The 12,087-nt window shown below is 33.8% G+C and overlaps 1 protein-coding gene across 2 annotated transcripts in view; it reads left to right on the top strand.

Annotated features, from left to right (window-relative positions):
- The window catches only part of LOC129273416 (limbin-like), a 30,254-nt gene that overhangs the window by 1,573 nt on the left and 16,594 nt on the right, over positions 1–12,087 (top strand). For both annotated transcript variants that reach the window (XM_064108022.1, XM_064108021.1), the window contains exons 2-11: positions 251–1,082; positions 2,567–2,754; positions 4,822–4,974; positions 6,558–6,786; positions 7,429–7,562; positions 8,443–8,732; positions 9,867–9,944; positions 10,545–10,788; positions 11,169–11,249; positions 11,450–11,560. In XM_064108022.1, the coding sequence (XP_063964092.1) occupies positions 350–1,082; positions 2,567–2,754; positions 4,822–4,974; positions 6,558–6,786; positions 7,429–7,562; positions 8,443–8,732; positions 9,867–9,944; positions 10,545–10,788; positions 11,169–11,249; positions 11,450–11,560 (2,241 nt within the window). In that variant the 5' untranslated portion in view covers positions 251–349. The remainder of the gene's footprint in view (positions 1–250; positions 1,083–2,566; positions 2,755–4,821; positions 4,975–6,557; positions 6,787–7,428; positions 7,563–8,442; positions 8,733–9,866; positions 9,945–10,544; positions 10,789–11,168; positions 11,250–11,449; positions 11,561–12,087) is intronic.

Consider the following 12,087-nt stretch of genomic DNA (forward strand, 5'->3'; position numbering starts at 1 on the left):
TCAGTTACAGACCCTAAGTAAACATATACAAGAGATGATTTCCAGTTGTGGGTCAGTCAGTTGGAGCTAGGTGCACACTAGTTTTGAATATTAGTATTAATTGTTTCATTTATGCTTATAAATCTCATATTATTCCAAAGTATAAATCATAAAGAGAAAAGACTGTGCTTCGCTTAGAAATGCCCATAGTAAGCACTTTATAGATGTTCTGTATTCCTTATTATTATTATTTGATTACTGTCTTTTGCAGGTGAAAAATGAGATACATCAGACATCAAAAGAACCCTCATAAATAACTCTCAAGGATTTGAACTGATATTTATCAGCAAACTTTACATCACTTCCAAATATGCCAAAATTTTTCCAGAAAGCACACCGGGCTGCAAGATGGAGGATTCTAGATCCATTCTCCATCTTCCTCCTCTTCTTGGTTTCCTTTGATGCGGTGAAGGCAGCCGTCCTGGAGACAGTGCATACTCCATCATCACCAATACCATCCATGTCTCTCAGCTTAGAGGCACCGACTGGAGTGGACAAACCAGGACAGGAATCCGTGCTTCTCACGGACCAAGTGCTTGTTGCGGTTACTCTTGGATTTGCCAGCAACATCACCATCTACAACACAAGTGTGTTTGTTGCAATTCCATGGGAATTTAGTCTGACTGGGAATGTGTCAGTAGCTTTAGGAGATAATGTTACATCCAGCATATTCAACAATTCTGTGAGTGAGGTGCAAACATTAACTATTGATCTGGGAACCCTTCAGAACTCAAACACCTCATCTAATCTAACGGAAGACGGTGAAATCAGGATTTCATTTTCTGCTTTTCTCTTTGTAAAAAGAGACAACATTGGGGATGTGTTCTTCTTCTCAGCTTCAGTAGAGTTTACAGAGAGTGTGAACGAGACTTCGCAAGTGGTTACCAATGATATCACCTATGCTGGGCCTGGGATAAGGACTCAATTTCAGAATTCTGGTTTTTCGGTTGACGACAGTGATTTTGTTCCTGACCGAGAAACTGTGATTGATGTTTTTCTGGACTTTCCTCCATACAACTTATCAGATGTATCATTCCTTTTAGGTATGTACAATGTATGGTATGTTATTGATTTTACACTAAATGAGCTACTGCTTGTTGGAAGTTTTTTTTTTCTTCTCTCTTTTGGCGTTGCTTTTAATAAATAGCAGTTGTTAAAAAGTTTTATAAAAGTAGTTGGTGGTAGTTGCAAATACATGTAGTAGTACCAGGACTCTCTTTCGTGATATTACAAGCAGCGCTTGTCCCCCGGGGGGGCCACTTCCATTGACGAGTGGATACCATGCGCGACCACGGGGTCTTGAAAAGCACCCTAAACACGTATTTTCCATATTCTGAAAATGCACCCCTTAACAAGTATTGGCGTGTGAAACCCTACCCATAACAAGTATTGGAAACAAATACGATTGGCAAGTATTCCCAGAACTGAGCCCCTAAACAAGTACAGCGATGTATTTTCCATATTCTGAAAATGCACCCCTTAACAAGTATTGGAAACAAAACGATAGTCTTAGCAAGTATTCCCTGAAATGAACCCCTAAACAAGTACAGAGATATTTTATTGTTATGTCACACGTCCGTCGGTCGTCGGTTTTACATTTTAGTACGGCCCCACCTTCCACACCTCGCGCAAATCGGACTCTAAAAACACGTAGTGTTGGGGCAAAAAGGACATCCTTTATAAAACATTTTGATTTTGTTTTATCATCCCCGCATATTTGACCCTAAACACGTATATTTTTCCGAGCGAAATAGATACCCTTTTTTCAATATTTTGGTGTTTTTGACACCCTTATCACGTTAGGTACGTAACGTGCCCTATCTTTAAAAAGACATCCTTTTTACGTGTTTTTTTGGTCGCGCATGGTATCCACTCGTCAATGTAAGTGGCCCCCCCGGGGCTTGTCCCTAATACATTTTTCCACTCTGGTTTTTTATCCCCAAGCCAATTATTAGATTAGTAGTAGTATTATAGTAGTAAAGTAGTAGTAGTAGTAGTATAGTAGTAGTAGTAGTAGTAGTAATATGAGTATATAGTAGTAGTAGTAGTAGTAGTAGTAGTAGTAGTAATAGGAGTAGTAGTAGTAGTAGTAGTAGTAGTAGTAGTAGTAGTAGTAGTAGTAGTAGTAGTAGTAGTAGTAGTAGTAATAGGAGTAGTAGTAGTAGTAGTAGTAGTAGTAGTAGTAGTAGTAGTAGTAGTAGTAGTAGTAGTAGTAGTAGTAGTAGTAGTAGTAGTAGTAGTAGTAGTTGTAATGATTTGCACATCAAAATTTTTAATTTAAAAGTCATTGAATGTATGAACATCAAGTAATCTAGTACTGAATTAGCTAAGTTATTTGTTGAAATGATATGATTTTTTTAAATGCAGAATTGGAGGTCAAAGGGTGACAAATGAATAAAAGCACAACTCCATTACATAATGGATCGAACCTTCTCTTTCTCTTCGATCTTGATTATTCTTTCTCATCAATCATTTTCAACTTCTGAATATTATTCATATTTTTGAAATATGCCCTTCTCTTTTACAGGAGTTTCCAGCTCAGATGTGCCTAGTTTGGATGTAGATTCCACAGGAATGTCCCTGATTCCCAGTTCCAATTTCATTACCTATGACCAGCCTTCTATTCCTAGCTTCTCTTGTGTCAGTAATAGCTGCTCATTATCTGCACTTGACTTTGGTTCTGTGTATGCTGTAAATGGAACACTTCATCTCCAGGTAATTTTATATATTTTGACAGTAAATATTTTCTCCAAGATTCTTTTTTTTTTAATTCATTAAAATCTAGTAATAATTAAAATATAAAGGAAGATACCAGCTATAAATTGAATCAAGTGGACGAGTGGGAATGCAATTTATTTTTCTACAAAAATGATTGCATGATGTGTAAATATTGTATTTTATGCATTTCATGCATAACATTGACACAGTGTCAGTGTTACATCAGACTAACTCAACTTTTTTTTCAACGTAGGAATTTCAGCATTTTCTATTTATTTAAAAGAAATAGTGTTTCAACCTTTGAGGCTGCATGTGTTCTTTATGATACACAAAGGAAATTTTTATCACCAAGTTAAATACCAGAAAATAGAGGAAAACAATGGTGTCAATGTTATGTCACAAATAAATAAATTTTGTCCACAGTTTTGTGAGAGTTCAGTATGTCAGGCTGTAACTTGTCAGAATTATTCATTACATTGATATGGTTATCACATACGTTCAAGAAGTGAAATCATTTCATATTTTAAATACATGCCATTTCACAATGTGTCCCAACCTGGTAGAATGACTCATATACATTAAAGAGCCCGCAAGCACACATGAAGTTCACATCTTTCTGGCACATAAAACATATATTGTTTGAATGATATTCTATTTGCCAAACCAACCATCAAAAATGAAAATAAAAATTCAACTACAACTGAAAAAAATAAAGTCTGATATATGCAAGCAATATCTCCTCTGATGTGTTATCATTTGAAGAAAGCCCACTTTGATAGGTGCTTGATTTGTCATCCCCAATGGACTGTTCCTATAATTGTCAAGCTTGCACTTCACTTGACAATCAATTCAGTAGTGAGTGTAATATTACAGCGTGGCATCATTGCTATGACAACCAGTGTAAATAGATATGCTGCCCTGAGAGTACGGTAATATACATTGTGTGAAGCGAGTCGTATTGATTAGATGCATGAGATAAGAGTAATGAGTTTTGTAGCTCTGCGAGGGATCTTCTTTTTGTTTTTCATGCAACTGTAGTTTACAAATGGTGGGGTTTTTTTCATGGAAATGTTTTCTATAAAAGAAAAAAATGTACATGTTCAAAATCCTCCATTATTTAATCATATGGTGGCTCACCCATTTCAGCAGCACAAACATAGTGTCCTCATTTTCCTGGTAAAGAAGCATTGATGGAAAGAAAGAATGCAAGAAAGGAAGGAAGGAAGGAAGGAAGGAAGGAAGGAGAGAAGATAAATCTTTGGTATATGGTTTTGACAAAAAATTATCAGAGATGATAATGGAAAGTGCAAGTTTAAGTATTTTATTATTGGTAGTAGTATTGTTTAGTATTAGGGTGACGGTAGTTTTTAGTGCAGTAAAAGTGACATTTTCTTTGACTTGTTCTATATGTTTTACATGTGTAGAGTATTTGATTAATTAAAATGTATGTTTTTTTATAGTTTTTATTGTTCCTTTTTCATTCTACGTATAAAATTTACTATAATCCTAAACATATATTACTTATGGAATCTTAATTCTTATTACTATTTCAAGATGATTATCTTGTATTTCTTTTCTTTTGAAACATTCTTTCTCTTTCACCTTTGCTCTTTTCTTGACAAATTCCTTACCTAATAATGATTATTATTTGCAGAAATAAAATCTTCTTTATCCCTATATATATATATGTGTAAAGTTATACATGTGCAACAGCTTTGGCATCTCTTTTATTTAAATATTGTAAAGAAATGGATGAAGAGAACAATGGTAGGCGTAGCTTAATGTAATATATGTATATATATATCTTTCTGTCTGTCTGTTTGTATCTCTGTATCATTATATTTCTGTTTCTTCCTCTCACTTTGTCTCCCTCTATACTTCTTTTTTTTTCTCTCTCTCTGATCTGTCTCTTTGTCTCTCATTTTCTCAATATTTCCTTCTCTTATCTTCCCAGTCCCGGTTTACTTATTCAATACATTATTTCATTTTTAATTATCTCATAGAATGTTTATTACATTGATCTGAAATATCTTAAATATTATTTTCTTCTTATTGTACATACAGATTTCTTTCATTGTGAGTGATGACACATTAAATGTTGGAGACAATGTCATTTTACAAGAAAGCATAACACTGAATGGAGGCTTTGCTCATGTCGATAGCCTTACCTTAAACACAGTCAAACCAGATCTTACGATGGTAGCAGATGCAGTATCGGTATGTATCAAAGTATATATTCATTTCAAACTATCATCTGACATATTATAGTGGTGTAATCTACATTTACTTTGACTTCATATGACCTTTTTGTTAAGAAAACTATGTCTTGTTTTATCAATCTATTTATCAATGCTCTTTTCTATCCTTACCATTATCCAAGGCAAGTGTTATTGTTAGAACATTTACTGCTTGCTAGTTTTAAGAACCAAGAAAACAGAGATGGTAAAACCATAATGAATATTTTTTATTTCTGGCATTGTATAAGATTTTAATACTTCTTCATCCATTTGAGTGCACTGCCATTAGCTTACAATAAATCAAACTTATGGTGGCAGCGGTGGGATTCTGTCTGATATCTTAAAGTCATCGCATTTTGCCATGTGAATAACCAGTTATGAAATATCCATGTATTTTGAAGTTATTACTCTTTAATACCTCAAGATCAGCTTTATCTTGTGAATTATTTTAAGGTATAAGGTATACCTTTTATTTAAAATCATGTTTGATAGATTAGTGAATTGAAGTATGTTGAACTTGTACCATGTAACCACCTCATAATTTGTATCAGATTCAGAATATTGTCAATAAAGAGCATATTTTCAACTTTGTTGTGATTCCAGAGATAGGTATTTATTTCTCTCTCCTCATACCTTAGCCCATCTGTCAAATTATCTCAGGAAAAATGTATAATCTGGGTGAGAAGGCATCTCTTGGAGTAAAACCTGATTATATTTTCTCATATTCCTGAACATGTATTATGTACATTTCTCTTCCATCTCTTGTCACTCAGAATTGATTGAAATCAGGTGTACTGTTGCGCTTTACATAACCTAGAGCCCTAGAAATAATCTAATAATCTTACACTTGGGGAGACTTCTGGTGGATAATCAAATTATTTGACTCTGATTCAATGTAATTATAGTGTTGACTCTTACTTGCAGAGCTCTATTGGAATTGTAATTCATTTGTGAGGTGATATTTGGTATCTTGAATTGTAGGTAATGCTGACGTGGAATCCAGTTGTGTTGAGACGACACAATAGCTGAGCACTGCATTATTATTCACCTCAGTGGATAGTCAGTTAATACAGTTAGTAGGCCTGAAACATAGTACATGTATAGAGTGAGCATGAACATAACAAAATTACTCTGTCTGTATTATTTTTCTATCAACAATACCATACATAATATATTTCAAATGACTTTAGGTACAGTATTTCACATAATGTAGTTATTTTGTATTATACATCGATTTTAATTTTCTGTTGAAAATAAAGATTTGAATGAACCTTTGAATCATTATTGATTTCCCCTGAGAGTCTCATTTAGGGATACTATCGAAGGTATATAACTTTCAGCATTTTATCAGTTTATTTTAGCTGTATGTCTCAGTTTAATTGTTCTGCTGGCATATATAAAGCCAAGTGCAATCGTAAGTTAAACCTCAGGATATTTTGTTGTGATAGCGCTCCTTTAATCCATTGACTACTGAATTCTATAATTACCATAAGCTGCGTATAGGGACCATCTGATTCCAGTTGGCAATGTGTTACTTTCAATACAATTTCTCCCATTTTGCAGGTATCACTTACTGAGGTAATTGATGGTTACACCTACCAATACATGCGTTTTACTACCACTGTCTCTCATACTCCAAACTCAACCGGTCCTGCGTCACAGGTCTCATTCTATAACACTGTATCAGGACTCTCCGTCGATCTTGATACCATCACACCAGACCCTTTCTCATCAGCTATCAGACCAGTTATATCTAATTCAAGATACACTCTTGATCCTGGAGTTTTGGAAGGTATGTGCCACATTTCACACTTTTACATCTACAGTAGATCTTAAAACAGTCATGTTGACATGAATAAAATTTGCATGCATATAAGTTATCACTTTTAGCCTATTAACGGTAAAATAAAAAAAAACTTTGGTTGATTTATTGAATGATTTAAGATGTGATAGTTTGTATCGATATGTGAATTCAGAATAAGTACACGTCTAGGTAGTCAGAATCCATAGAAAGTAGTAATTTACCAACAGGAGCTGGAATTTTTTCTACTGCTTTTTCTTGCAAATTGGCAACCTTATAGAATTGTAAATGTTCTCCCACCTGAGGTTTGATATCTCCAATCCCAGCTTGGTGGCCTTCTTGAGATGGATTATATCTTGTTCAAAATTTATGAATCAAATACAAACTATGTATTTGAGTCGTTGAGCTCATTCTTTTATAAGTTTATACATAAATAATGCTAAGGCTAAAGCTCATTCTTTTATATTAAGTTTATATATGAAAAAGGCTAGGATAGCCCCAGTAAGCATCATGTAGTTTATTTTTCAGATGTGTACATTAGGCGAGTAAAAAGGTATGTTTGATAAAATTCAGGTATTAATAATGTTATCGTAATATAAACTTCATTGCTTGTTTTTATTGTTTGTGATCCAGTTGGAGAGACAGCTGTGTTATCATACACTGCTCGGCTAACCCAGAGTTCAGTAGATGAAAATATTGAGACAGACATTCAGCTGAATTCACAACTGACCTGGTCGTCGCTCCCAGCAGATGAGGAAACTAATTCAGTGAGTTATCTGATTATTTGCTTCTCAAATTAATTATTGTAAGGAATGTTCTTATATTATGAATTAAAATGGTTTCTTAGAATACTGAGTTATTCATCATGAAAATATGTTCCCAGAATTAAACTCTGTGAATTATTGTAATAAGTGTTACAGCTTAATCCTTTCTGGAGGTTTGTAAAAAACAATTATCTCATTATGAATATTTTCTCCCCGAATTGACCTCTATTTGTTATTTTGTTAAATTAATTTTTGTAGGAGTAGTATGGCTTTATGATTTCTGAAACTGTGTAGGAGTAGCTATATCTCATGAATATTTGTTCAAAAAATTGAACTATAGGCCTATGTCCTGAATCCACAAAGGGTACAAAAACCCTTCTGATCTCTTTTTTGAGAAGCACACTTTGTCCAAGTATACCTTATCAGCAATTATAAGTTTGAAAGACCTAGATAGGGTTTAGACCTTTTGTGAATTCAGGCTTATTACACTCCTGTGATATATATTGAAATCATCTTCTTCAGATTTATGTAATTATTATTATACTTTAAAAAATCTAATTTTATCACTAAGGATAGTAATGTCATTTTGAGAAATAATTAAAATAATTATAATATGAAGAAGTATCTATGGATAGCAATTAATCTTAACAAAATGCTAAGAATTTTACCTATTCAACACTTTATTCTTGGGGTCAGTGGCGGACCGTGACCCGGAGGAGACAAAGCATTGGAGGGGCACAACATTGTTCACAAACAATACAGTGCCCCTCCAATTATTGTCTCCTTGGGTCATGGTCCGCCACTGCTTGGGGTTATTGTCTAGGGGCAAATGTCCACCTTGGAGATATATAAAAAAAACATTGCTGTATTTTTTCTCTTCTAGCATCCTGGAGTAAGCTACGGACCTGTCAGCGATACCATCTGCATCACGCAAACCGTCACCTACGAAGAGAGTCTCCTTTACAACCATGGACTCCCAGCCCTTTTCTTCTTCGTTGCTCTCATCCTAGCTCTCGTTATTGTCATCCTCGCCTGCTTCATCTACGCTAAGATGTCTGCTGGGGGTATCTATGCGATCGTTCAGCCCGAGGGGACTATTTCTAAAAATGAACATGGTCTTATCATTAATCCTAGGGTTGGGAAGACGGGTGTCGATATGGTGGAGGAATACAGGTTAGTTGTATTATTATCATCATCATCTTCATTATTGATTATTGTTATCTTTGTTATTATTATATCATTATTCTTATTATTATTGTCAGTAGTAGTAGTAGTAGTAGTAATTTTTTAATTATTTATTTATTATTTATTTATTTATTTGACCATAAAAACATACAAACCACATGCAATGTAAATACAATAATATAAAAATATTAAGTATAAATAAGAAAACTGACAGAAAATAAGAAGAGAGTAAAAATGTTTTTTTCCGATTATGGTATATGTGATATAAAGAATTGTGAATGTAATGGTGATAGCTGTGATGTTTGTCAGGTGATAGTGGTTGTACTAATGATATCAAAGCAGTAAAATATTGATGATGATAACAGTAATGATCTATAACGATAAAACTTGTAGATGAGGAGAAAGAGAGAAGTATCATATGTCTTACGTGAAGTTAAAGGACAAGTCCACCCCATCAAAAAAGTTGATTTGAATGAAAAGAGAAAATTCCAACAAGCATAACACTGAAAATTTCATCAAAATCGGATGTAAAATAAGAAAGTTATGACATTTTAAAGTTTCGCTTAATTTCACAAAACAGTTATATGCACATCCTGGTTGGTATGCAAATGAGGAGACTGATGATGTCATCCACTCACTATTTCTTTTGTATTTTATTATATGAAATAGGGAATATTCTACTTTTCTCCTCATTGTCGATTGAAACAACGATTAATTCCTCCCTGAACATGTAAAATGAGCATTGTTTAATACTATATGATTCAGTCAAGTTGGTTCTTATTGTCAAATCTATAAAAAAAAATGAAATATTGTATAATTCAAACAATAAAAAAACAAAAGAAATAGTGAGTGAGGGACATCATCGACTGTCTCATTTGAGTTACGCATATCACTGTTTAGTGAAAAATAAGCAAAACTTTAAAATGTCATAACTTTCTTATTTTACATCTGATTTTGATGAAATTTTCAGCATTTTGCTAGTTTGATTTTTCTCTATTTATTCAAATCAACATTTTTCTGGGATGGACTTGACATTTAAGTTATGATATAAGAATTGTTTTTGTTGTTGTTCTTTTTCTACTTTTATAGTTCATTATTGTTTTGACTTTTTCCTTCATACAGTTCTGTCACTGCCAATGAGAGCATTGTTGTGGTCTTGATGCAGAAGGACAAGACAAGGAAAATACTTGAATTTGAAAAGTAAGTTTTAAGGATAAGAGCTGGTTATACATGTATATAGAAGTTATCCATTCTGATTAGACATTATTGAACTATTAATTTTCCTTACTTGTGTGACATGTTTTATTGATTATCAGGATGATATGTTGCTCTTATACGGGACATCAAATGATTGGGATTTCTCTGTTATTGATTCTTCACTCTTCATTGATGTTGTTACAAATTTTGTATTATCTTCAAGCTGCATAGGATGTGTGTCCATCCTATTTTGATACTTCAATACAATTTCAAGACCATCAGGGTAGGAATTGATTATATATCTGAAAGAGCTAAATCATTTTGCTTAAGGGCTATTGGTGAACTAATTGGAAACACTAGATGATAAAATGAGACCTTACATAAAGCTAAACAAACAGTTGCTGTGCGATTCCCCCACAAATGGCCACTTAAAAAATTGAGGTTTTGAGGATTTTTATGGTGTGATTTTGGCTGCAATGAGAGCAAAACAACCAGACACCCATGTATAGTAATCAAAAGTGAGATTTTTTTATAATGATTTAATCTCTAAATAAGACTTAAGATTTGACATGTTTATAATTCTTTTCTTCTGATTGATCACAGTTTGGACATTATGAGCACTATTACAACAGACATGAGACTGGAGGAGCAGCGGATCTCCACTATGATTGAGATGTTTATCATGCTTCTTGGCTCCTGGTCTCTCAGGGATCTCCTTCCAAGGAGCCTCTCTGAGAAGCTCTCCAAGAAATACCAACGGTCTGCCAAGGATGCTATCAAGAAACTTGATGATGAGTATCGGCATGAGAGTAGAGAGCTCATTAAACACCTCAGCAATGAAAACAAGGTATCCCTTAGCTATTTTTGTTGTAGCAGCTATCGCAAAATAAAGCTTAACAGACTCCAAAAGATAGTTTTGCTATTTCAAATGATTTATATGATTGACTTGATTCAATCATTTTGGATTTACTACATCTAGAGCTATGATGCGTTGTTAAAAATTCACTTACATTCCAAAGACATTGGCCCTGGTTTTTTCAAGCTACAGGAGTTTGGCTTAAATGTTGTATTTGAAATGTTCAATATATTTTACAATTTGTGTAAACCAATCTGTGTAGAAATAATGAACTTTCAAATAAATGCAGTTATCCTGTATTGCCATGATATATATATTATTCATACATATGAACCACAAAAGAGCAAATTTGATTTTCTTTCTATCTGTAGGGGAAGCTGATTATGCTGAAGAAGAAACATGATGCCGAACTGCGATTAAAAGCTGCTCAGGCCAGGAGTTTGTCCAAAGAGGTAAATAAAGCTCTCATTACTATCAAAGATTTATCCTAATTTGTCTACAAGAGAGTCTTACCTTCAAGTATGGGTAGATCCTGATTGTATACTTATATTACCAATAAAGAATTGAAAATATTAATATAGTGATGTGTTTATATGCACAGGTGTGTCTAGATAATTATTCTTGACTTCACCTAAATTTCATTCTGTTGCAGGATCTTAAAGAAGTATTGGCTTTACTAAAGAAACAGCAGGCTGCAGAAGCAACCAGCATGACACAACTACTCAGACTAAAACAAGATGAAGAACAAGAAAAGCTTCGCAAGGTATGAATGCATTAAACTGATAGCAATATTTCCAGCCAATTTGCCATTTACCCTAAATGTTGTTTGGTACAATGAACATTTGATCTGAGGTAAAATTGGGCTATTTATTATCCTGTTGAATGACCAAATAGATTATTATCATGAATGATGTGAATAAATTTACCCATGAAGACTTCTTGCTTTAAAAGATCTCAACTTCTTGCACACAGATCTGGGTAAGTATTTCATGAAGGATCTTGTCAATGTTTTTTCTGTCCTATTTGCTCTCTCCATCCAATTAAATGGAAGGATTCCAGTAGCTCGTTACACTTTTTCAGGGAAAATCTTTGAAATGCCCCTTGTTGCCAACATGCTCATACCATTTATTGGTGGCAGCGGTGGGATAGTACCTCTATTGATCCATCTTTTGTAATTGTTCAAGTAATCTCCAGGTTTTTCAGTGTAATTGCAACCAATAAATTAATTATTATGAAAGGAGCATTTCTTCACTTTGTAGAAAATATTAAGTGTGTATATTTTGTTGATAA

The sequence above is a fragment of the Lytechinus pictus genome, chromosome 12 (genome assembly GCF_037042905.1).
Source record: "Lytechinus pictus isolate F3 Inbred chromosome 12, Lp3.0, whole genome shotgun sequence".
NCBI classification, from domain to species: domain Eukaryota; kingdom Metazoa; phylum Echinodermata; class Echinoidea; order Temnopleuroida; family Toxopneustidae; genus Lytechinus; species Lytechinus pictus.